This window comes from Pan paniscus, chromosome 14 (genome assembly GCF_029289425.2).
Source record: "Pan paniscus chromosome 14, NHGRI_mPanPan1-v2.0_pri, whole genome shotgun sequence".
Taxonomy (NCBI): domain Eukaryota; kingdom Metazoa; phylum Chordata; class Mammalia; order Primates; family Hominidae; genus Pan; species Pan paniscus.
Genome location: NC_073263.2, coordinates 97,324,883 through 97,352,730, shown reverse-complemented (window position 1 = coordinate 97,352,730; position 27,848 = coordinate 97,324,883). Strand labels below are relative to the sequence as shown.

General features: G+C 37.4%; 1 protein-coding gene and 1 pseudogene across 1 annotated transcript in view; both read left to right on the top strand.

The window, feature by feature from the left end:
• UGGT2 (UDP-glucose glycoprotein glucosyltransferase 2) overlaps nucleotides 1-26,259 on the top strand; it is a 251,160-nt gene extending 224,901 nt beyond the window's left edge. Inside the window, exon 39 of the mRNA XM_003832030.4 lies at nucleotides 26,027-26,259. Within this exon, the coding sequence (XP_003832078.1) occupies nucleotides 26,027-26,049 (23 nt within the window). The 3' untranslated portion in view covers nucleotides 26,050-26,259. The remainder of the gene's footprint in view (nucleotides 1-26,026) is intronic.
• Nucleotides 2,960-26,078, top strand: LOC117975660 (non-histone chromosomal protein HMG-14-like; annotated as a pseudogene).
• Nucleotides 26,260-27,848: the final 1,589 nt, after the last annotated feature.

Sequence of the window (27,848 nt, the reverse complement as noted above, 5' to 3'; positions counted from 1 at the left end):
CCTGACTAATAGTTAACCATATTTCTGTCCAGAATTCTTGTTTAACTCTATAAGGATGGCTTGAGATATAGTATATCTTTTATAATTTACATTTCTCTTTTTCATTATATTAGTTTGCTAGGGCTGCTATAACACAGTTCCACAAACTGGCTGGCTTAAACCAGACATTTATTGTCTCACAGTTCTGGAAGCTGAAAGTCCAAGATGAAGGTGTCAACAGGGTTGATACCTTCTGAGGGCTGCAAGGAAAGAATTTAACACAGACGTCTCTCCTTGGTTTGTAAATGGCTTTCTTTTCCTTATGTGTCTTCACATTGTCTTCACATTCTCTGTCCTTGTTCAGTTAGGACACCAGTCATACTGGATTAGGGTCTACGCTTATGACCTTATTTTAACTTGATTTCCTCTGCAAAGATCCTGCCTCCAAATAAGGATACATTTGGAGGTACCAGAAGTTAGAATTCTTGTGAATTTTGTGGGGACCAAAATTCATGTATTTTTGAAATATGAATTGAACCCATAACATGGGCGGAGTTAAGAATCTTGTCATATATTTAAAGGCCATTAGTATTTCTTCTGCTGTTCTTGTCATTTGCCTGTTTTTTCTAGAGGATTGTTGCCTGACACTGGAAGAAATTAATTTCTGTTCCACACATTTGTATTGCCATCTTTATCATATACTAAATTCCAATATTAGGATGTCTTGTTTGGCCCTTTTTATTCCGTTCCATTGGTCTCTGTCTATACATGTGCCAAGTACATACCACTTCAATTATTAAGGACTTATATTATGTTTTAATATCAAGTAAGGCTAGCCTTTCCTTATTACTCTTCTCTTTTGTTGTTTTTCTGTGTATTCTTGTTTTTTTTCCATACAAGCCTTAGAATCAACTTACTTAGTTTCAGAAAATTTTCTGTGTTTTTCTTGGGGGGCTGTGTGGGATGGTCAGAGAAAGGATTACATTAATTAGTTGGCTTGAGAGAATTGACATCTTCGTGGAAACTACTGTGTCTCAGAATACATTGTCTTTCTATATGTTCAAGTCCAGTTTTCCTCAAGAATCATAACATTTTAATCATATAGCTTATATATATATATATATAGTTTAAGCTTTTCTTTGCTACTGTTATAAATGGAATTTTTCTCTTGAAGAATATCTTCTTACTGGTGGTTGCTTGTACATAAAAAGACTACTTTCTATACATGGATCTTTATTTCCCATGATCATACTGAATTTTTGTATTGGTTGTAGTAATGTTTCAGCTTATTCTCTTGGGTTTTTCCAGGAATACCTACATCTTATCTCCAAATAAAGATGGTTTTCCCTTTTCCCTTCTAATCATTGTACATCACACTGTTTTTGTTTGTTTGTTTGTTTATTTTACTTGCTTTGACTTATACGTCTAATACGGTGTTAAATAATAAAGTGGTGGTAGTAGGCCTTTTTCCTTACTGTGGTTGACCAACCTTCTATGTTTCCCTGTTAAGATAATAGTGTTGGACTGAAGAAGAATATTTTTATCATCTTGAGGAAATAACCATTGATTCTTATTTTAATATTTTTATCAAAGATGGGTTGAATTGGTTGCATTTTATCAACTTATTCAACAGAAATAGAGGTGACACATAATTTTTCAACTTATAGATTATAAACTACAACATTATTTGTAGTTTATATATTATAAATTATAATCTATAACTATATTAATACATTTCCTAATATCGAATCATTTTTTCTAATATTGAAGCATCCTTGTATTCCTAGAATAAACTCCACTTGGCCCCACAGTTGGCTGGACACAGAAGAGCAGTAGCAATCACTGTAGTCTGGTTCTCAGAGATTCCTACTCCTAGGGGAAGGGGAAGAGCACCACATCAAGGGAGCACCCTGTGGGACAAAAGAATTCAGACGACAGGCCTTGAGTCCCAGATCTTTCTGCTGGTGGGAGTTTCTTTCAGCAGAGACATAATTGCAGTGCTAGGCTCAGCAGGAAAAAGTCTGCAGCTGTACCCCAACAGTCAGGCAGACTTGGTGCTCCCCAACAGTCAGGCAGACTTGGTGCCCTTGGAGGGTCTTGGAGAAGACCTTTCCCACCTTGTCCACCACTGTAGACTCAGCTGGGGCTTCTCCCACAGGAGCTCAGTGTGGCTGAACCTATAGACAGCCTTCCTGGAACACTTCAGGGTGACTGCATTGCCGCAGGAGAGGTATCCTCCAGGTTCAGGCTTGCACAAGAGGCAGTCACAATTCCTCTCTCCTTAGAACATCAACATGCCTACAGATAAAAATATCTGAATAGCTGGACCACTGGGATAAGAGTGAGTCTGGGAGTTGGATAGCTTTCTTGCTTGGCCTGGCAAGGAAGCTGAGGTGGCTCTCACTCTTCCCCTTGTTAAGACATCAGTGCATCTAATTGAGAGCTCCCTCAGCCACCTTCATCAGGGCTGGGACCTCCGTCCACCATTGGATATTACATTTACCACCTGCTTTAGCTACAGCAGGTTCCTACCCAGGGATACCACTCCTATCCTGAAGCCTGAACCATCAACTCAGTAAATAAAATACTGGGGAGAAATTAAATAAAAAAGTGCACACCACAGGGGAATGAGATAAGCTTCAAGAGACCTCTGCCATTACAATTCCATAGGAGATAGCAAACTTGCCCACACACTGAGTACATGACTATTACAACCACATCTGAGGAAGCCATCATAGAAAGACTCTCCACAACCAAGGAATTCATAGAGTCTTCACTCCCAAAAGCACAAATAACCAAATTAAGCTATAATAAACATTAAACTCACATTCTTAAGGGGGAAAGAAGGAATTAAAAATGCTGTCAAATAAAAAATAAAGAACAATTAGAAGAAATAGTATACCCAAATGAGAAGGAACCAGAAAAGTAATTCTGGTAATATGACAAAACAGCATTCTTTAACACCCCCAAAAAAGATCACATGGTCTCTCCAGCAGTGGATCCAAACCAAGATGTAATCTTTGAAATACCAGATAAAGAATTTAGACGATTATTACACTACTCAAGGAGATACCACAGAAAGGTGAAAACCAACATAAATTTTTTTAAATTCAGGATATGAATGAAAAATTTTCTAGAGAGATATAAAGAAAAATCAATCAGAACTCTGGAAATGAAAGACATGCTTAGGGAACTATAAAATGCCATGGAAAGGTTCAACAATAGACTACAACATGTAGACAAAAGAATTTTAGAGCTCAAAGATAGGCTTTTGATCAATCCAATAAGACAAAGATAAAAAGGAATCAAAAGAAATGAAGAAAGTCTTTAAGAAATATGGGATTATGTAAAACATCCAAACCTAAGAATAATTGGTGTTCCTGAGGAAGAAGAGAAGGCTAGAAGTTTGGAAAACTTATTTGAGGGAATAATTGAGGAAAACATCCCTGGCCTTGCTAGAGATTTAGATATCCAAATACAAGAAGCTCAAAGAACTCCTCAGAAATTTCATTATGAAAAGATCGTCACCGAAGCACACAGTTGTCAGGTATCTAAAATCAACTAGAAGGAAAGAATTCTAAGAGCTGTGAGACAAAAGCATCAAATAATCTATAAGAGAAAACCTATCCGACTAACAGCAGACTTCTCAGCAGAAACCTTATAAGCTAGAAGGGAAATGGGGTCCTATCTTTAGCCTCCTTAAACAGAATAACTGTTAGTCAAGAATTTTGTATCCAGCAAAATGAATAAATCCAGTAAAACTAAAACCTTTCATAAACGAAAGAGAAATGAAGTCATTTTCAGAGAAACACATGCTCAGGGAATTTGCTACTACCAAACAAGCACTATAGGAAATGCTAAAAGAAGTTCTAAATCCTGAAACAAAAGTTCAACATGCACTAAAATAGAACTTCTTAAAAGCAAAAAATAAAAAATAAAAAACTCACAGAGCCTGTAAAACTAACACAACAACAACAACAACAACAACAGTTTATCTAGGTAACAACTAATATTGATGAATAGAACATATTCATTTCTCTATTAACATTGAATGTAAATGGCCTAAATGCTCCAATTAAAAGATATAGAGTGGCAGAATGAATTTAAAAATCACAATCCAAATATCTGCTTTCTTCAGGAGACTTAACTAACATATAAGAATTCACATAAATTCAAGGTAAAGGGATGGAAAAGATAAGCTACACAAATGAAAACCAAAGCAAGCAGGCGTAGCTATTCTTATATCAGACAAAACAGACTTTAAGGCATCAGCAGTGAAAAAAGACAAGGTCATTATATAATGATAAAAGGATCAATCCAACAAGAAGATACTATAATACTAAATTTATATGCACCTAACACTGGAGCTCTCATATTTATAAAACAGTTACTACTAGACCCAACAAATAAAATAGCAACACAATAATAGTGGTGGACTTAAGTACTCCACTGACAGCACTAAATAGATTGAGACAGAAAGCCAACAAACAGTGGACTTAAGCTATACCCTAAAACAAATGGACTTAACAGAAATTTACAGAACATTCTGCCCAACAACTGCAGAATATACATTCTTCTTAGCACATGGAACATTCTCCAACATAGGCCACAAAACAAGTCTCAATAAATTTAAGAAAGTCGAGATCATATCAAGTATCTTCTCAGACAACAGTGGAATAAAATTAGAAATCAGCTCCCAAAGGAACTGTAAACACTATATAAATACATGGAAATTAAATAATCTGCTCCTGAATGATTTGGGGATTAATAATGAAATCAAGATGGAAATTCAAAGATTCTTTGAAATGAATGGTAATAGTGACACAAGTTATCAAAACCTCTGGAATACAACAAAAGCAGTGCTAAGAGGAAAAGTCATAGCATCAAATGCCTACATCAGAAAGTCTGAAAGAGCACAAATAGACAACCTCAAGGAACTAGAGAAACAGGAACAAACTAAACCCAAAGCCATTGAAAGAAAAGAAATAACAAAGATCAGAGCAGAACTAAATGAAATTGAAACAAACAAATAAGAACAATGAAACAAGAAGCTGGTTCTTTGAAAAGATAAACAAAATTGATAGATCATTAGTGAGATTAACCAAAAAGAGAGAAAATCCAAATAAGCTCAATTCGAAATGAAACCACAGACATCACAAACAATACTGCAGAAATACAAAAGATCATTCGAGACCACTATGAACACCTTTACATGTACAAACTATTAGCATAGTACTGGAAGTCCTAGCTGGAGCAATTAGGCAAGCAAAAGAAATAAAGGACATAACAAAGTGGAAAAGAGGAAGTCAAACTAGTGCTGTTCACCAGTGATATGACCATCTACCTAGAAAACCCTAAAGACTTATCCAAAAAAATCCTAGTTCTGATAAACTAATTCAGTAAAGTCTCAGGCTACAAAGTCACTGCACACAAATCAGTAGCACTGCTATACACGAAGGATGACCAAGCTAAGAAGCAAATCAAGAAGTCAATCCCTTTTATAACAGCTGCAAAGAAAAGAAAATACCTGGGCATATACCTAACCAAGGAGGTTAAAGATCCGTACGAGGAAAACTGCTGAAAGAAATCATCATAGATGACACAAATGAAAACACATGCTGTGGAAATAATCAATATTGTGAAAATGACCATACTGCCCAATGCAACCTACAGATTCAATGCAATTCCCATCCAAATACCCTATCATTTTTCACAGAACTAGGAAAAACAATCCTAAAATTCACATGGAACCAAAAAAAGAGCCTGAATAGCTAAAGCAATCCTAAACAAAAAGAACAAATCTGGAAGCATCACATCACTAGATTTCAAATTCTACTACAAGGCTATAGTTAGCAAAACAGCGTGATGCTTGTATAAAAATAGGCATGTAGACCAATGGAACAGCAGGGAGAACACAGAAATGAAGCCAAATACTTACAGCCAACTGTTCTTTGACAAAGCATTAAAAAACATAAACTGGGGAAAGGTCACCCTATTCAATAAATGGTGCGGGGAAAACTTGCAAGCCACATATAGAAGAATGAAACCACATCCCCATTTCTCACCTTATACAAAAATTAACTCAAGATGGATCAAAGACTTAAATCTGTAACCATAAACATTTTAGACAATAACACTGGAAAAACTCTTCTGGACATTGGCGTAGGCAAAGAATTCATGACCAAGACTCCAAAAGCAAATGCAACAAAAATAAATAAATGGGACCTAATTAAAAAGCTTCTGCATGGCAAAAGAAATAATCATCAGACTAAACCTACAACCCACAGAATGGGAGAAAATATTTGTGAACTATGCATCTAACAAAGGACTAGTATCCACAATCTACAAAAAACTCAAATTAGCAAGAAAAAAACAAATAATCCCATCAAACGTGGGCAAAGGACATGAATAGAAATTTGTCAAAAGAAGATGCACAAATGGCCAACAAACATGAAAAAATGCCCAACATTACTATTCAGCAGGGAAATACAAGTTAAAACCACAATGAGATACCACCTTACTCCTGCAAGAATGGCCATGAAGAAAAAGTCAGAAATGAATAGATGTTGGCATGGATGTCGTGAAAAGGGAACACTTTTACCCTACTGTTGGGACTGTATATTAGTGCAGCCTCTATGGAAAACAGTATGGAGACTCTTTAAAGAACTAAAAGTAGATCTACCATTCAATACAGAAATCCCGCTGCTGGGTATCTCCCCACCGGAAAAGAAGTTATTGTATGAGAAAGACACATGCACACACGTTTGTAGCAGCACATTTCACAATTGCAAAGAACCAACTTAAATGCCTTAACCAATGAGTAGATAAAGAAAACATGATATATATATCCCCTGGACTAAAAGGAATGAAAATACTAGTAAGGAACAAAATAATGTATTTTATAGCAACTGGGTGGCCATTATTCTAAGTGAAGTAATTCCGGAATGGAAAGTCAAATACCGTATGTTCTCATTTATAAGTGAGAGCTAAACTGTGAGGACACAAAGATGTACAGTGATATAATGGACTTTGGGGGCTTGAGGCGGAGGGAGGGAAAAGGGAGTGAGGGATAAAAGACTGCATATTAGATACAATGTACACTGCTCAGGTGACAGGTACACTAAAATCTGAGAATTCACCGCTATGGAATTCATCCAAGTAACCGAAAACCACTTGTACCCCAAAAGCTATTGAAATAAAAATTTTAAAAAAGAATAAACTTCACTTGGTCATGACCTATTATTCTTATATGTGCTGGTAGTCTTGTCTCTAATGTCTAAATATTTTTGCCTCAATATTCATAGATGAAAACTGTAGAGCTCTTTTGTGCAATTTTTTCAGGTTTTAATATTAATTTTTCTATTGTTACCAAAGTTACCACCACTTCATAAAAAGAATTAGGAGCTTTGTATTCCTTTTTTGTGCTCTGGAACAGTTTACATAGCAGTGGGACATGGGGCTTTTTAGGGGAGTAGACTGCTTTCTCTGCTTCTTCTGTGGAAATTAATCTGTTCAGGCTTTATATAGCTTCTGGAGTCAGTTTTGGCAAATTATGTTTTCCAAGAAAAAGATTTATATTGGATATATTCTATAGTGTCATAAAAAGTATTCCCTTTAAAAAAAAAAGTCTGTGTTTCTTGTTTATTTTCTTCTTTTTTTTTTTTTTTTTTTTTGAGACAGTTTCACTCTGTCACACAGGCTGGAGTGCAGTGGTGCAGTCTCAGCTCAAACTCTGCCTCCGAGGTTCAAGTGATTCTTGTGCCTCAGTCTTCCGACTAGGTGAGATTATAAGTGTGTGCCACCATGCCTGGCTAATTTTTGTATTTTTAGTAGAGATGAGGTTTTGCCATGTAGGTCAAGCTGGTCTTGAACTCCTGGCCTCAAGTGATCTGCCCACCTTGGCCTCCCAAAGTGCTGGGATTACAGGCATGGGCCACCACATCCGGCCTATTTCGTTCCTTATTTTGTACATTCATGCTTTCTCTTATTTTTCTCCTGTTTTTCTACATTGTGTTAGCTCAGTTTTAGTTGGTTCTACCCCTTTGACCTAAGAGTTGTATAATGAAGACTGATTTTTTCCTATGTGAAAGAGCCTTTATGTTTTCTGATTTTGTTATTTCTATTGTAATTGTATTGAGATCAAATAATATTGTCTGTATTATTTCTTCCTTTTACAATCTATTGTTGTTTTCTTTGTGGCCTAATACCAGTTTTTATGAATGTTTCATGAGTTCTTAAAGAGAAGATGCATTCTCTTTACCAAAGTATAGATATATACATACATATATACATATATACTATTACATACACACATACATATGTATACATGTATATGTGTGTGTGTGTGTATATATAAGGTCTATTTTATTCATTATGCTTTTAGGGCTTCCATAAGCTTATTTATTTTGGTGGTGAGCAGTGACTAAATCAAAGATAGATGTAAGGATAACAATGGTATATAAATAAATGTTAGACAGTCTAATAAGGCAGGAATAATACAACAGCAAAAAATAGAAAGGGGAGAAAAAGTAGACAGAAGAATAAACTTGCTTACTACTCTATTTGTAATAACTGGCAGTCAAGTGATGTTGAAAGTTGACAAATGTAATAGAAGCTTAAACATATTCAAGAGTATAATAAAGGGAAAAACCAAGAAAGGTAATATATTATCAGTATTTAAAAACTTTTTAGCTCATCTTGGAATCTTAAGTTATAATTTTCATCTACTTTGTGTGATTTTGGGGTAAGTTTTCATTAACTGTGTGAATGTTAGCCTATTTTTTATTTCTCATAGTATTTTGAATGAATTTTTGAATGAAAGAGTTTCCTAGACTTGGAGCACAGGAGGATCCTAGGGAAGGTAATATATAATGGGTCATGGTTGTTTCAGCTTTGTAGTTTAGTGTTTTCTCTACTACTGCTGTGGGAAAGGCCTAGAGGTAACTCTTCCATGTGTCCGCAGCTCTGGCTCTCAAGTCCTAGCCTGGTTGAGGAAGGCTTCTTCCTGCAGGTCTCTGTTTCATAAATCCCTCCTCTTGCCATCCCAGGTGACACCACTATAGCTGGTATTTTGTGAGATCTTCCCCCTCTGTACCCGCAGCCTGAGCCTTGATTAGCTTTCTCTCTCTGCCTCCCCAGTAATCAGTCCTGCCTTGTTCAAGCTACATCACACTCACAGGCACTCCCTCTCAGTAACAGGCTCTTGCTCTTCTGGAAGATGCTAGAGACTTCTGAGCACCTGTCAGACCACCTTTCCCTTAACATGTTTCTCTTCCATAGTACCTTTGCAACTTCCCATCCAGTTCTGCTGTACAACTCTGTTTTCAGCAGTACTTAACCACAATTTTGAGTTTGCAGGTTTTCTGTTTCTTAGTTTTGTTGAAATGTTGTTTGTGGATTTTGTTTTGTTTTCTTCTTGTTGTTATATATTATTAACAACAAGAAAGAGGGACAATTCACAAATAAGCTGCTGCCATGTTGTTCTGGAAACAGATGTCAATGCAAAGATTTTCTTTTCTTTTTTGAGACAGGGTCTCACACTGCCTCCCAGGCTTGCATGTAGTGCACAGTCATGGCTCATTGCGTCCTCGATCTCCTGGGCTCAAGCAATTTTCCAGCCTCAGCCTCCTGAGTAGCTGGGACTACAGGCGTGCACCATTGCTCCCAGCTAATTTATTATTGTTGTTTTCAGTAGAGACGAGGGCTCACTGCATTGCCCAGGGCTGTTCTGGAACTCCCTGGCTCAAGCCATCCTCCCGCCTTGGCCTCCCAAAACGTTGGGATAATAGGCATGAGTGCCTGGCCAGGGTATTTTTGGTGCTATGCATTTTTCTCCCAGGTTCTGATTCTGATAAATACTAGACTTTTATTATAATATTTATAATATAGTTTGGATTTAATTTTTCATTTGGTTCAAAGAGAAGTTGTTGTTTTCATTTTAATTTCCTATAGTAGTGGGTTTTCTCCTAATTTTGGTATCAATTTCTAGTTTAATTTCATGATGGGCAATGAATGTCATCTGTAATATTGCTCCCTCTTAGAATTTAAGTTTTTCATCATGGCTTTTTTCTTTAATGAAGCTTCTAATGTTATAATCTTTGCTATTTTTTAGAATTTGCTTTTAGAATTTTTAGAATTTTTTTGAATTTGCTTTTGCATGTCTTCTTTCAGCCTTTTATTTTCAACATTCGTAAGTTTTAGGTATATATTTTTTATACTTACATTGTGGTTTTTTTCCTTCCAATGTTTTTATTTTGTGTTTTAGAGACAGGCTGCCACTCTGTTGCCCAAGCTGGAATGCAGTGGCAATCATAGCTCACTGCAGCCTCAAACTCCTGGGCTCAAGCAATCCTGCCACCTCAGCCTCCCAAGTATCTGGGACCACAGGCATGTGCCACCATGCCCAGCTAATTTTGTTTCTCCTGTAGGGACAGGGTCTTGCTATGTTGTCCAGGCTGGTCTCCAACTCCTGGCCTGAAGCAATCTGCCTACCTCAGCCCTGCAAAGTGCTGGGATTACAGGCCTGAGGCACTGCACGTGGTCTTTCCTTTTAATCTGAGTATAAATGTTTCTAACTTTTGAGTTGTTACCCTTATACTTACTGATTATACCAGAATGTTTGTGATCTTATGTTACACTTTGATTTTTTGTTTGTTTTTATTAATCTTTACTGAGGTATAAGATTCACCAATTTTAAGCATACAGTTTAGTGACTTTTTTTTTGAGACGTAGTCTTGCTTTGCTATCCAGCCTGGAATGCAATGGTGTGATCTCAGCTCACTGCAACCTCCACCTCCCGGGTTCAAGCGATTCCTGTGTCTCAGCTTCTCAAAGTAGCTAGGATTACAAGCATGTGCCAACATGCCTGGATAATTTTTGTATTTTTAGTAGAGAGGGGGTTTCGCCATGTTGGCCAGGCTGGTCTCGAACTCCTGACCTCAAGTGATCCACCTGCCTTGGCCTCCCAAAGTGCTGGGATTACAGGCATGAGCCACTGTGCCCAGCCCAGTTTAGTGACTTTTTAATAATATATACAGTCATGTAACCACCATCACAATCAAGATGTAGAACATTTTCCTTACCTCATGCAGCTCTGCAATTCACCTTTGTGGCAGAACCTTCCTTTCCACACCCAACTCTTACAATCACTAAGCTGCTTTCTGTTGTAACAGTTGTGCCTTTCCTCCAGTGCCATACATTGAATAAGTATATATTCTTTTGTTTGAATTCACAAAATTGAAACCAAAGACTTATCATGTTGTTGAATATATCAGTAGATTATTCCTTTTTATTCTTGAATGCTATTCCATTGTATAGATATACTATTCTATGCTTATCCTTTCTATTTGATGAACCTTTGGGTTATTTCCAGTTTGGGGCTATTATTAGTCTTAGTCTGGACCATATGTTTTCATTTCTCTTCTATAAATACCTAGTAGTATGGGGGTGTTGGGTCATATGGAAAGCTTGTATTTAACCTAAGAGGCTGAGAAGCTGTTTTCCAAAGTGGTTGTAACATTCTAACCAACAACATATGAGAGTTCCAATTGCTGTACTTCCTCACTAACATTTGATATCATCACTCTCTTAATTTAATGGATGCGTAGTGATATATTGTTGTAGTTTCAGTTTACATTTCCCTACAGACTAATTATAATATTAGTTCGTTCTTACACTGCCATTAAGAAATACCTGAGACTGGGTAATTTATAAAGAAAAGAGGTTTAATTGGCTCGTGTGGTTCCACAGGCTCTACAAGAAGCATGGCAGCATCTGCTTCTGGGGAAGCCTCAAGGAGCTTTTATTCATGGTGAAAGGCAAAGCAGGAGCAGGTGTCTTACATTGGAGGAACAGGACCACGAGAGAGAAGGGGAAGGTGCCACACACTTTTAAACAACCAGATCTCACACTAACTCACTCACTATCACAAGAAGAGCACCGAGGGGATGCTGCTAACCCATTCATGAGGACTCTGCCCCCGTGGTCCAGTTACCTCCTACCAGGGAATTATACCCTCCCACCTCCAACACTGGGGATGAGATTTGGTGAGGACACAGATCCAAACCATATCATTGTGCTTATTGGCCATCTGTATATTATAAGTTTTTTTGCAAAGTGCCTATTCAAGATTTTTGCTCTTTTTTAAGTTTTGGATTTTGAATTTCTTTGGAAAACAAAAAAAGCCCACTGAGATTTTGATTGCAACTCTTGTTTTAAATCAGTTTGGTGAAGATTAATGTGTTGATTATGTTGAGCTTCCAATTCATAAATATGATATGTTTCTTGATTTATTTTGGTCTTTAATTACTCCTATCAGAGTTTTAGTTTGCAGTGTACATATTTTACTAAGAATTTTATAACTGAATGCTAATATAAATGGTATTTTTAAATTTCTTGTTGGTTGCTAATACATAGAAATACAATTAATTTTTGTATATTGGACTTATGTCCTGTGGCTTTGCTATACTCACTTATTAGTTCTAGTAGAGTTCTTAGGAATTTGTTCATAATGGGTCCTGTTATAGTTGTAGAGTTCACAGGATTGTCTTCACAGTGGATCATATCTTCAGCAAATAAAACTAGTTTTACTTTTTCCTTTCCAGTCTTCATAGTAATGTGTTTTATTTATTTTTCTTGTTGTGCTGGTCTGGCAAGGGCCTCTGAGTTGAGAACAGATACCCTTCCATGCCTGTTTTTCATCTTAGTGAGAAGGCATTTAGTTTTAGACCATTATGTATGATGCTAGCTTTGGGTCTTCATAGATGTCCTTTATCAGGCTGTAAAAGTTTCCTTTTATTCCTAGTTTACTGGGAGTTTTAATCATAAATTGATACTTGAGTATGTCAAATGCTTTTTCAATATCTGTTGAGATGATCATATGGCTTTTCTCTTGTAGTTAATATATAAATTATACTGATTGACATTACAGTGTTTAATCAACCTTGTATTTCTGAGATAAAGTCTACTTGGCTATGATGGAGGATCCTCTTTATATATTGCTGGTTTTAATTTCCTGAAATTTTCTTAAAGATTTTTGCATCTGTGTTCATGGAGGATATTGTTCTATAATTTTCTTAATGCCTTTATCTGTTGTTAATGTCAAAGTAATGCTTGTCTAATAGAATGAGTTGAAGTCAAAGGAGATTGCCTCAGATGAGATTTTGGACTTTGGAGTTTTGAGTTAATGCTGGAATGAGTTAAGACTTTAGGAGACTATTGGGAAGGCATGATTGTATTTTATAATGTGAGAAGGACATGAGATCTGAGGCAAATCCCTTCCGCCTATGAGCCTGTAAAATAAAAAACAAGTTAGTTACTTCGAAGATACAAAGGAGATGTAAGCATTGGATAAACATTCCTCTTCCAAAAGGAAAAAATTGGCCAAAAGAAAGGGGCTACAGGCCCACACAGGTCCAAAACCCAGCAGGGCAGTCATTAAATCATAAAGCTCTGAAATAATCTCCTCTGACTCCATGTCCCACATCCAGGTACACTGATATGAAGGGTGGGCTCCCAAAGCCTTGAGCAGTTCCACCCCTGTGGCCTTGCAGTGTTCAACCCCCGAGGCTACTCTCACAGGCTAGAGTTGAGTGCCTACAGCTTTTCCACACTGAAGGTGCAAGCTGCCAGTGGATCTACTGTTTTGGGCTCTGGAGGACAGTGGCCCTCTTCTCATAGCTCTACTAGGCAGTACCCCAGTGGGGACTCTCTGTGGGGGGTACAATCCCACTTTTTCACTCCATACTTCCCTAGTAGAGGTTCTCTCTAAGACTCTACCCTTGCAGCAGGCTTCTGCCTAGATACCCAGACTTTTTTTTAATACATTCTCTGAAATCTAGACGGTGGCTGCCAAGCCTCATTCACTCTTGCACTCTGCATGCCTACAGGCTTAACACCACATGCCAGCCACTAAGGCTAATGGCTTGCACCCTCTGAAGTAGCAGCCTGAGCTATATCTGGGGCTCCTTTAGCCGATGCTGGAGCCAGAGTGGTCAGAATGAGGAAAACAGTGTCTTGAGGCTGTGCAGGGCAGCAGGACCCTGGGCCTGGACCATGAAACCATTCTTCCCTTCTAGGTCTCTGGGCCTGTAATGGGAAGGGCTGCTGCAAAGGTCTCTGAAATGCCTTTGAGGACTTTTTCTCATTGTCTTGGATGTTAGCTCTTGGCTCACTTTTGGTTATGCGAATATCTCTAGCAAGTGGTTGCTCCACAGCCTGCTTGGATTCTTCCTTTGAAAACAAGCTTTTATTTTCTACATGGCCAGGCTGCAAATTTTCCACTTTTACACCCTGCTTCCCTTTTAAAAGTTCCAACTTTAAATCATTTCTTTACTCCCACATCTGAGCATAGCTTGCTAGAAACAGCCAGGACACATATTAAATACTTTACTGCTTAGAAATTTCTTCTACCAGATACCCTAAATCATCACTTTGAAGTCAAACTTCCACAGATCCCTAGGGCACAAACAGAATGCAGCCAAGTTCTTTGCTAAAGCATAACATGTATGACTTTGCTCCAGTTCCCAGCCAGTTCCTCATTTCCATCTGAGACCTCACTTCACTGTCCATATCACTATCAGTATTTTGGTCACAACCATTAACCAATCTCTGAGATGTTCCAAACTTTCCTTTATCTTCCTATTTTCTTTTGAGCCCTCCAAACTCTTCCAGCCTCTGCTATTACCCAATTCCAAAGTTGTATCTTTCAGGTATCTTTATAGCAGTGTCCCACTCCTTGGTACCAATTTTCTGTATTAGGCCATTCTTGCACTACCATAAAAAATACCTGAGACTGGGTGATTTATTAAGAGATTTATGCTTCATGGTTCTCAGGCTGTACAAGCATGGTGCCAACATCACTTGGGTTCTGGGGAGATATAATTCACATACTATACAATTCACCGATCAAAATGTATAGTTCAATCACTTTTAGGGTATTCACGGAGTTGTGCATCCATCACGGCAATCAGCTTTAGAACATTTTCACTACCTCATAAATGGGGGAGGCCTCAGGGAGCTTCTACTGGTAGCGAAGGTGAAGTGGGAGCAGGCATATCACATGGTGAAAGCAGGAGCAGGATGAGAGAGAGTAAGGTGGGTACAGTGTACCACACACTTTTAAACAACCAGATCTTATGAGAACTCACTATCGCAAAGACAGCACCAAGCCATGAAAGACTGCCACCAAGAGCCAAACCACCTCCCACCAAGCCCCCACCTCCAGCACTGGGAACTACAACTCAATTCAATATGAGATATAGATGGGGACAAAAATTCAAACTATATAATTAGCCTGCAATCTCTCATTCTGGAGACCGCATTATCTGATGTTTATATAGACCCTCAAGCTTTTGTGTTTTTAATGTTTGCATAGTGTATTTTTTATCCTTTTACTTAAAATCTGTTAGTATATAAGGGTGGGTTTCTTGCAGAGAGCATATAGTTGGGTCTTTTTATCCAATCTTAAAGACTGCTTGTCACTGTAGTATTTATACAAGGGTGGGCCAATTTATACAAGGGTGTTCTGTGGGTAAATCTGCTTTTATACAGCTCCTAAGAATTGTTTTTACATTTTTAAATGGTTGGAAAAAATCAAAAGAGTAATAACTTGTGGTACATGAAAATTATATCCAAATTTCTAGTGTTTCTAAAATTTCATTGGAACATAGATTTGCTCATTCATTCATGTATTGTCTGTGGCTATTTTGTGCTGCAGTGGCAGTTGCATAGTTTTGGTGGAGATTACACAGTCCACAACTAAAAATATTTATTATCTGCCTTTTTACAGTAAAAGTTTGCTAACCTTTCATTTAAAGCATTACATTTATTGTAATTATGGATATGATTGGATTTAAAGAAGCCATTTCCTATTTTTCTGTTTGATCTGTGCTCCTTATGCCTTTTTTCCTTCTTTTTCTGCCTTGTTTTGGGTTTTTTTCTTCAAATTCCATTTTATCTCCAGTATTATTTTATTAGCCATACTATCTTTATTTTTTAATGAAGTTTCTCTACAGTTTAGAATATATGTCTCTAACACACTATAGTCAGCCTTAAATTATATTACTTTGTTTCATATATAGTGTAGGAACCTTGCAACCTTATACTTCTGTTTTTTCCTCTTTTCTCTTATGCTATTGTTATAATGCATTTTACTATTATATATTATTAATCCCATATTACATTGTTTCTATTTGCATTTTAAACAATTATCTACCGCTTTGTTATGTAATTCACATACTTTACAATTCACTAATTCAAAGTGTATAGTTCAATGGCTTTTAGTATATTCATAGAGTTGTGCATCCATCACAGCAATCAAAATTAGAACATATTCACTACCCCATAAAGAAATCCTGTCCTCTTTAGCTCACCCCCTAATTTCCCTATCTCCCTGACCCTGAACAACTGATCTATAAAGTACTACGAATCTACTTCTGTCTCCACAGATTTGCCTAGAGATTTCACATGGATAGGATTGTCCAGTGTCATAATTAGTAACTGGCTTATTTCACTTAGCATTATGCTGTTAAAATATATTCCTATGAATATTTATATACAGGTTTTAAGTGGATATTATGTTTTCATTTTCCTTGGGTTTATACTTAGTGAAATCACTGGGTCATATGGTAACTCTATGTTTAACCACTTGAGGAACTGTCAGACTGTTTTCCAAAACCACTGGCTGTATTTTACATTTCCACCAGAGGTATATGAGGATTCTAATCCCCCTACATCCTTGTCAATACTTGTTATGTCTTTTTGATTAAAAATATCATAGTGGCTGAGAAGTAGTATCTCACTGTGGTTTTGATTTGCATTTCCCTGATGGCAAATGATGTTCACCATCTTATTGTGTGCTTATTGGCGGTCTGTATATCTTTTTTAGAGAAATATCTATTGAGATCCTTTGCCCATTTTTGAATTGTGTTTTCTTTTTGTTGTGTATTTGTAAGAGTTCTTTGTATATTTTAGATACAAGTACCTTACCAGGTGTGATTTATAAAATTTTTCCCCATCTTTGGTTGTCTTTTCATTTTCTTGATGATGTCCTTTGTGGTACAAATGTTTATATTTTTGATACTCAGGTTTTTTTGTCTTTCCTTGCTTGTGTTTTTGGTACTATAGCTAAGAAACTACATTTGACCCTTTAACAACACAGGTTTGAACTGCACAGGTCCACCTATCTGTAGATTTTTTTCAACAAACATATTGGAAAAATTTTTGGATATTTGCAACAATTTGAAAAAACTTGCAGAAGAACCATGTAGCCTAGAAATATTGAAAAGACTAAAAAGCTAGGTATGTCATGAATGCATAAAACATATGTAGATACTAGTCTGTTTTATTATTTACTGTATAAAATATCCACAAGTCTATTATTAAAAGTTAAAATTGATAAATGTATGCACACAAACACAGACCATACATGGCATCATAGGCAGTTGAGAAATATAAACAAACATAAAATTAACTGTAGTATATACTATGCTACTGTAATAATATCGTAGCCACCTCCTGTTGCTGTTGGAGTGAGCTCAAGTGGTGTATCTGCTTAAAACACTAATCATTTCCACATGAGCAGTTCATACCGTGTTTAGTGCAATACCATAAAACTTGAATAATACCATGGGACACAAATGAAGTCATGGATTATCACTGGTGATGCCGAAAGTGCTCCCAAGAAGCAGAGAAAAAAGCCATGATATTACAAAAAGAAGTTGAATTGCTTGATATGTACAACAGATTGAGGTCATCACATGTGGTTATCCATTTCAAGATAAATGTATCCAGTGTAAGGACCATTGAAAAAAGAAATGAAAATTTTGTGAAGTTGTCACTGCAGCTGTGTCAGCAGGCACCAAAACTTTATAATTCTTGCAAAATACCTATTTATCTCATATTAAAAATGCAGCTTTTATGTGGGTGCAGGATTACTGTAAGAAAGGCTTACCTGTAGACTAATATAATTCAAGAAAAAGAAAAGTCATTATGTGACAACTTAAAGCAAAAGTAAGGTGCAGGATCTAAAACTGGAGAATTTAATGCCAGCAAAGGATGGTTTGATAATTTTAGAATGAGGTTTGGTTTTTAAAAGTCAAGATAATAGGAGAAGCAGCTTCTGCCAACCAAGAGGCAGCAGCCAGGCAGCCCAGCTTTGCTAAGGGTCTCTCTCAGTGTGCTGAGGCTGCGGAGAGGCTGCAGTCTGCAGGCACTTGGCACACACCCTCCCTGCTGCTAGGATGCCAAGAGGAAGGTCAGCTCCACCGAAGGGACAGCGAAGGAGTAACTCAGGAGATCTGCACACTTGTCAGCTAAACCTGCCCCTGCAAAAGTGGAAACTAAGCCAGAAAAGGCAGCAGGAAAGGATAAATCTCCAGACAGAACGTGCAAACAAAAGGGAAAGGAGGAGCAAAGGGAAAACGGGCTGAAGTGGCTAATCAAGAAAGTAAAGAAGATTTGCCTGCAGAAAATGGAGAAACAAAAACCGAGGAGAGTTCAGCCTCCAATGAAGCTAGAGAGAAAGAAGCCAAGTCTGATTAATATCCTATACCATGTCTTATCAGTGGTTCCTGTCTCCCTTCTTGTACAATTCAGAGGAATATTTTTATCAACTATTTTGTAAATGCAAGTTTTTTAGTAGCTCTAGAAACATTTTGAAGAAGGAAGGAATCCCACCTCATCCCATTTTTTAAGTGTAAATGCTTTTTTTAAAAAGAGGTAAATCATTCACCAGTTTATTTTTGGGTACAACCAGAAAATAATGTGAGATATTGAATTATAGGAGGTTTTGACTATCTTAGGTGTCAGGTTAACATTCCATAGATGGGGGGTTAGTTTTTATATCCTATAATACAAAGCATACTAAACAGCAATATGGAGTCACGGTCCTGTACTGAATGTCTTAAACATCTTAAATTACTTCTGTTCCCATGTTGTTTTTTAGTAGAATTGTTTCCTAAAGAAAACCACTCCATATTCGTGGATTTCCCTGTCTGAATTGTATGCACTCTGTAACATATTTAGTTGTGATAGTCCTGTTTTTCCAATAACTTTGTGAATGTGCTGTGAATGAAAATTTGAGTATGTAGTGTACATGCTATTCAGTTATGAATTGGTAGGACATATTTAACAGCTTATCAACATGTGAAGATATTGGTACATGATAGCCTCTTAAGGAAATTTTGCCTCCGGATATTAAGCTGGAAAGTCACTATAGTAACTTTACAAAGAATTTGCAATACATGGCTTTTTAGATTTTTGGTACGTATGTGAAGAATTGTGTACAAATTGAAATGTCTGTGTGCTGATCCTCGACCCAACCAATAAAATCTCAATTATGAAAGAAAAAAAAAGAAAATCACTGAGGAGAAAGGATTATCTGCCTCAACAGGTTTTTAATGAAGATGAAATTTCCCTGTTTGTAGAAAAAAAAATGCCACAAAGGACATTTATTTGTAAGGAAGAGAAATGAAAACCAGGATTTGCAGGAAGAGATAGGCTATCTCTATTATTTTATACAAATGCAGTTGGCCTTAAGATCAGTAATATTCTTATCTATAAAGCTGCTAACCCCCAAGCCTTGAAGATAAAGATAAATACCAGCTGCCAGTCTTTTGGTTGTACAACAGAATGTCTGGGCAACAAGAACCCTTTCTCTGCATTGGTTCCGTCAATGCTTTGGTCCCTGAGATCAGGAAGTATGTTGCCTGTAAGGGACTGCCTTTTAAAGTTCTTTTGATATTGGGCAATGCTCTCTGGCCACCCAGAACTCCATGAGTTCAACACTGGAGGTGTCTATCGGCCCCCAAACTCAACATCTGTAATTCAGCCTCTAGATCAGGGTGTCATAAGGACCTTTAAGCCTTGTTACACAAAGTACTCTTTGGAAAAGATTGTCAGTGCTGTGGAAGAGAACCCTGATAGAACATGAAAGTCTGGAAGGAAGATAATATTGAAAATACCATCATTGTTATAGAAAAAGCCATGAAAGTTATCAAGCCCCAAGCAATACATTCCTGCTGGAGAAAACTGTCCAGATGTTGTGCATGACTTCACAGGATTTACGACAAAGCTAACCAAGGAAATCATGAGATTGTGAATACGGCAAAAAAAAAAAAAAAAAAAAAAAAAAAACGGTGAGGGCTGAGGGTTTCAAGATACGGATTTCTTGAAGAAATTAAAGAGCTAGAAGACACCACACCAGAAGAATTAACAGAAGATGACTTGATGGAGATGAGTGCTTCTGAACCAGTGCCAGACAATGAGGAAGAAGACATAGAAGCAGTGCTGGAAAACAAATTGACATTAGACAATTGGCAGAAGAGTTCCAATTATTAAAGACTGCTTTTGCTTTTTATGACATGGATCCCTCTATGATATGGAGACTGAAACTAAAGCAAACAGCAGAAGAAGGATTTTAGAGAAATAACAAAAAAATCAGACAAATTACAAGGTATTTCTGTGAAGTTACACTGAGTGTGCCTGCCTCTCCTGCCTCCCCTTCTACCTCCTCCACCTCTTCCACTTCTGCCACGTGAGACAGCAAGACCAAACTAACAACTCCTCTTCTTTAGCCTACGGAATGTGAAGACAATGAGGATGAAGACCTTTCTGATGACCCACTTCCACTTAACGAATAGTAAGGTATATTTTCTCTTATGATTTTCTTAACATTTTCTCTAGCTTCCTTTATTGTAAGAATACAGTATATAATACATATACAAAATATGTTAACTGTTTATGTTATCTCTAAGGCTTCCAGTCAACAGTAGGCTATTAGTAAAGTTTTTAAAGAGTCAAAAGTTATATGTGGATTTTCAACTGTGCAGGGGTTTAGTGTCCCTAACCCCCATGTTATTCAGGGGTCAACTGTATTGCCCAATCCAATTCACAAAGATTTCCATGTATATTTTCTTCTAAGAGCTCTATAGTTTTAGGTCTTATACTTAGATTTTTAAATCTATCTTTAATTTTTAAATATGGTATGAAGTAGGAGTCCAACTTCATTCTTTGGCATGTGGCTATCTAGTTGTCCCAGCACAATTTGTTAGAGAGACTGTCATTTCCCCATTGAATGGTCTGAACACCCTTGTCAGAATCATTTGATCATATATGCAAGGATTTATTTCTGGGCTCTCTATTCCGTTAGTCTATATGTCTCTTCTTATTCCAGTACCATACTGTTTTAATTACTGTAGCTTTGTAGTAAGTTTTGAAATCAGTGAGTCCAATTTTTTTTCTTTTTAAAATTGTTTTGGCTATTAAGGTCCCTCAAGATTTCATATGAATTTTAGGTTTTTCTATTTCTGCAAAAAGTGTCATTGGGGTTTTGATAGGGATTGCATCAGATATGTAGATCACTTTGAGTAGTACTGCCATCTGATGTTCTTTCTTCCTGACAACAAATATATGATGTTTTTCTAACACCAATTCTCCAATTCACTGGACACCAGCTGGATCTCCAGTAATTCATTTCAACTCTGACATTAACTCCTGGAGTTAACCTTCAGACCCCACAGATTAAGGGCCCAGCCTGCAGGACTGCCCCACTTCAGATATCAACCATAAATCTGATGCCCAGGCTACCCATATTCCTGCCTGACCAGCTACATACAGCTCCTGAAGCTACAAAGTCGGGTTGCTGAATTGACATCTTTTTTCTTTTTTGATGTTAGTGTTTACAGCTATAAGTTTCCCTGATCACTTTTTTTATTGCATCCCATAAATTTGTCTACTTGTGTGTTTAATGACTCCTGTCTTTGTTTAGCCTTGGACTTTTTTTTTTCCACTGTGTTTTTTTGTTTGTTTGTTTGTTTGTTTTTAAATAATCTCTTTCCCCCTTATCTCTGTTCTCTTTGTCCAGGATTCTAACTAGTTGGATTTTTATACCTCTTGGTTCAATCCTATACCATTTTTATGTATTTTTTCATTGTGGTTAAAAAAATCACGTAACAAGATTTACTGTTTTAACCATTTTTAAGTTCAGTAATGTTAAGTATATTCACATTGTTTTGAAATAGAACTCCAGAACTTTTTCATGTTGCAAATCTGAAACTCTATACTCATTAACAGTTCCCCTTCCCCCTCTCTCCCTGCCCCGGCAAACATCATTCTACTCTATGAATTTGACTACTCTAGATACTTTATATAAGTGGGATAATATAGTATTTATTTTTTTTGTGACTGGCTGATTTCACTCAGCATAATATTGTCAAGATTTATTCATGTTGTAACATGTGACAGAATTTCCTTCCCTTTTAAAAGACTGGATAAAATCCCATTGTATATATATATTGCCACATTTTGTTTACCCATTCATCCATCGATGGACATTTGGTTTGCTTTCACCTTTTGGCTACTGTGAGTAATGCAGCTATGGACATGTGTGTGTTTATCTCTTTGAGACCCCGCTTTCCATTATTTTGGATATATATATCCAGAAATAGGATTGCCAAATCATATGAATATTTAAGGAACCTCTATTTTTCATAGCAGTTGCATTATTTTACACTCCCATCAACAGTGCAAAAGAGTTCCAGTTTCTCCATATCCTCACCAACACTTCTTATTTTCTGGGTTTTTTTTTTTTTTTTTATAGCAGTCATACTAATGGGTCTGAGGTAATAATTTCATTGTGGTTTTGTTATGCATTTCTCTAATGATTAGTGATATTGAGCATATTTTCTTATGTTTGCTGACTATTTGTATATCATCTTTGAAGAAATGTATATTCAAGTTCTTTGTCCATTTTTTAATCAGGTTATTTGATTTTTTGTTTTTGAGTTGCAGGGTTTCTTTATATATTGTAAATATTAATGGCTTATCAGATACATGATTTGCAGATATTTTCTCTGATTTGCTAGGTTACCTTTCCACTCTGTTGATGGTGTCATTTGATACACAAAGGTTTTTAGGTTTAATATAATCCCATCTATCTATTTTTACTTTTGTTATATTTTTGGTGTCATATGTAAGAAGTCATTGCCATGTCAGTGTCATGAAGATTTTTCCCTATGTGTTCCTCAGGAGTTTTATAATTTCAGGTCTTATATTTAGGTTTTTAATCCATTTTTAGTTAATTTTCATATGTCATGTAAGATAGGAGTCCAGCTTTATTCTTTTATGTGTAGATATCCAGTTTGCCCAACTCCATTTATGAAAGAGACTGTTATTTTCCCACTGAGTATTCTTGGCATCCTTATCAAAGATGAATTGATCATATACACAAGAGTTTATTTCTGGGCTCTCTATTCCATTGGGCTATTTGTCTTTATGCTGGGACCATACTGTTTTCATTACTGAAGCTTTGTAATATGTTATAAAATCAGGAAATGTGAATCTGCCAACTTCATTCTTTTTCATAATATTTTCAGCATCCCTTGTGATTCTGTATGAATTTCAGGATGAATTTTCCTATTTCTATAAAAAGCATCATTGGGGTTTTTATAGGGATTTTGTTGAATATGAATCTGTAGATTGCTTTGGGTAGTATAGACATCTTAATATTAAATTTCCAGCTCATGAACGTGGAATGTCTTTCCATTTATTTGTGTCTTCTTTCATTTCTTTCAGCAATTTTTTGTTATTTTCAGTATACACATGTATCACCTCCTAGATTAGGTTTATTCCTAATTATTGTGATCCTTTTGATGCTACTGTAAATAGAATTATCTTCTTAGTCCTATAGATCTTTTGTACTTATATTTTCTCTTGTATATCTTTTCCTTTCATTTGTGTTCTGAAAAAATTATTTGACATTATCTTCAATCTTTCTATTCATTTATTTTAGAGGGGTAATCACTTCTTAATTTCTAACAGATCTTTCTTTTCCCTGCTTGCTTCTTTTTAATTTCATTTTGTTCTTGTTTTATGGTTTCGCGGATTTTTTCTAATATCCCCTGAAATACCAATTAGAACTGTTTTGAATATTGCTTTAGTTCTTTTCAGTTCCTTTTTGTTTAAGCTGTCTTACGTATTCATCTTGGCCCTTTTTTCTTTTGTTACTGGTCTTCCTCAAAAACCTGGAGATCTTTGGCTGTTTGTATATATTTAAGAATGAAATATTAGATTGATCAATATAATAACTGGTGTGGGTTTCCTCTGCCAGGGTTTAAATGTGTTTCTCCGAGAGCCTTCCCCAAATGGGAGGGTTAATTACTAACTAACCCATGGCGTACAACTGGCAGGCCTCCTTCTAGGTGTATGGTCATGGAACAGATCAAAGCCCATCCTATACACCACCCCAAAAGCCCAAATGAGGGTGCTTTACTCAAGAGCAGACACTCATATAAAAATACCTCTTTTCGGCCGGGCACAGTGACTCACACCTGTAATCCCAGCACTTTGGGAGGCCAAGGCGGGTGGATCACCTGAGGTCAGGAGTTTGAGACCAGCCTGACCAACATGGAGAAACTCCATCTCTACTAAACATACAAAATTAGCCAGGCGTGGTGGCGCATGCCTGTAATCCCAGCTACTCAGGAGGCTGAGGCAGGAGAATTGCTTGAACCCGGGAGGTGGAGGTTGCGGTGAGCTGAGATCATGCCATTATACTCCAATCTGGGCAACAAGAGTGAAACTTCGTCTCCAAAAAAAATAAATAAATAAACCAAAAACCTCTTTCCCCCTCTCTCCCACCCTTTATTTCTCCCTCTTTGTCTCTCTCTCTCACAATTGTTCAATTTTCTTTCAAGAATAGACTTCCACTTTTTATCTTAGAATAGATACCAGGCTGTCGGCTGGGCACAGTGGCTTACGCCTGTAATCCCAGCACTTTGGGAGGCCAAGACGGGCGGATCACGAGGTCAGGAGATCGAGACCATCCTGGCTAACACGGTGAAACCCCGTCTCTACTAAAAATACAAAAAAATTAGCCGGGCATGGTGGCGGGCGCCTGTAGTCCCAGCTGCTGGGGAGGCTGAGGCAGGAGAAGGGCGTGAACCCGGAAGGCGGAGCTTGCAGTGAACTGAGATCACACCACCGCACTCCAGCCTGGGCGACTGAGTGAGACTCCGTCTCAAAAAATAAACAACAAAACAAACAAACAAAAAACGATAGCTAATACCAGGCTGTCAGTTTCTCTTTTGGATTCAGAAGAATGAGAGTGGGTGGGGAGCTGACAGGCACAGATTTTCCACGGACGGTGCTTTACTTGATAGCCTCACTGTGTGACTCACTGTCCACTGGCGTTTGTTATAGCCTCGTCCAGCCTCCTCCATCAGGAAAGCCAACTCATCGTTTCAGCTGTGTATCCTGGGATGAAGTTGTTTCATGCAGTCTATCCCTGTTTCCCATTTCTTGAAATTCATTGGTAACTTTGCCCCAACAAGTGTCTTGTAACCACTTCCCTCGTTCTCATTATTGTTTTTCCTTTTTATATTTATTATCTTTCCAGTAGAATTTAGTGAAGAAATATAGTCTGCCATCTTGAATTGTGGAACAGCATGCATTTAAATTGTATTTTATTTAATTTCTGCCTGAAAATATTGAGTTCTCAGTGATTTACATCAGTTGGTATGTGACAGCTCAGTGATGCAGAAGAGACCATTTTGTTCTCTGAGAGTCTCATCAGAATTGTGCTTGCATTTATGTAGTACTTATGTCTATGTCAGAGTGCTGTGTCCTCCCATCTTAGATGATGACTACATATTAATATGTCCTCTGCTTTCTGTTGTTCCATTACATTAAGGGTAGAATACTGTATTCACAGTGAATAATCTGTTAGTATTCTTCAAGACCTCTTATCTGCCAGGCAGGATGCTAGATCCTAAAGATAACAAAGATAAGTAAGGTATGTTCCTTGTCCTCATAGACTCATGGGAGCTCACATTCTAGGTGGGTAGAAAGACCAGTAGTTATGAGACAATATAATAGACATCACAGTGTACAAAGAGCTATTCTCGTGTTGCGTAATGAAGCACATAGGTACTGAACTAGCAAATAAAGGATCCTCAGTCAGTACCGGTGCTTCCTCATCATATGTAAGTAATATTTAAGATAATTTTATGTTTAAGATGCCAGGAGCTAAATAAACTTTTCTCCCTTATAGTTTTGACACATGACGAACTCTAGCACTGGTGTATATGAGAAGGAAGGCGAAAGCATGACAGGAAACCTGCCGCCTGCTGGGGAAGTGTGGAGCCCCTGCTGAGACGATTTGGAAGTCTCATTAAGATCAGTGACATATTCTTTAATTTTAAAAAATTGTAATTATTTAAAACAGGTATTTAATGTATTGAATGAGTTTAAGTTATATAATAAATGACCACTGAGTATTTAAAACCTGATTGTTCCTTTTTCCTGATCACCAGTTAAAGTTTGACATTTTGCCAGATAGCCCAGGTACCGGACTAGCTGGTGTTTATCAAACTATAGCCTTTTGTATCTGGTTTTATGTGCATCCACATTTCCTTATTCACAAAATGCATTTAAAATTACAGAAATGCATTTAGGCTGGGTGCAGTGGCTACACCTGTAATCCCAGCACTTTAGGAGGCCAAGACAGGTGGATCACCTGAGTTCAGGAGTTTGAGACCAGCCTGGCCAACATGACAGAACCCCGTCTCTACGAAAAATACAAAAAATTAGCTGGGTGTGATGGTGGGCGCCTGTAATCCCAGCTACTTGGGAGCCTGAGGCAGGAGGATTATTTGAACCCGGGAGGCAGGGGTTTCAGTGAGCCGATATTGTGCCCATTGCACTCAAGCCTGGGCGACAGAGTAAGACTGTCTCAAAAAATAATAATAGTAAAATTACAGAAATGCATTTAAAATTACAGAAACCTATTTTGTATTTTTCCTTCTGAGACAACAATTAATAATTAAGCCCATTTATTCCTTAACTATTGTTTTAAAATGGAAGTAATATTGTTGCATGGTAATCATTTATCTTAAACAATGTTTTAATCTTATGTGGTATTTGGATTTTTTAATGTTTCTAATTTTATGTCATAAAAAGCATTTATGGGCATGTGGGATATATGTGTATTCTCTTTTTAAAAGGACTAGGTACTTTTATGGGAACTAAGTTGAGGATGTAACCAGTTTGTTTTTCTGATGTGTATTAATAATAGATGAATAATAGTAAATGTTTAAAAACTACCAACTATTCTAAAATCATAGGATCATGGGACTGGAAGAGAACTCAGTGCCATTTGGACCTCATCCTGTGGAGAGTCTGATTCATTAGGTCTAAAGTAAGCTTGGTAAATCATGATTGTTTAAAAAGCTCTCCAGATGGTTCTGTAATTAGACAAGTTTGAGAAGCATTTAATAGAATTGGGCCCCAGCCAGTGTGCCGGCCCCTCTTCTAAGGCCCTGCCTGTAAAGCTGAGCCTCAGGCCATCTTGGAAATTCCGGGACAACAGGGAACTCTCCACCTCTAGAGACAGGCTGGTCCATCTTTGGACAGCTCAGTACACACAGTTCCATCATGAGCCGAAGCTCACTCCTGTGAGCTTTTCAGAACAAGGCTAATCCTTCTGTGTTTGACAGAACAGCCCATAGAGTTAAAATACTCCTCCTCCCATCAGCTCCATTCATTCCTAATAAGAGAGCGCCTGCCTCTCCCTCTTGCAGTCATCCTCCCTTTGTTACTTGTTCGTGTTTGTCTGTATTAAAATGGAGTGCACCATTTATGGCCTGCTCTGGTGGAACTAGGTTATTCCTGTGAGTTCAGAGTATCCTATAGGGTACACTCAGAGGCTGGAGCAGTAAATGGTCCTGGGGCGGCCAGCGTCATGGTGCTCTCCGGCTCACTCTTGGGAGTCAGCTGAAGCTGGGGATTGGTGAGAGGTGAGACTCTGTAAGGTTCTAGGTCAGGCCAGATGCTCCACCCAGCTACCCAGAGGTCTGCTGCGGTGGCTGGGGCAC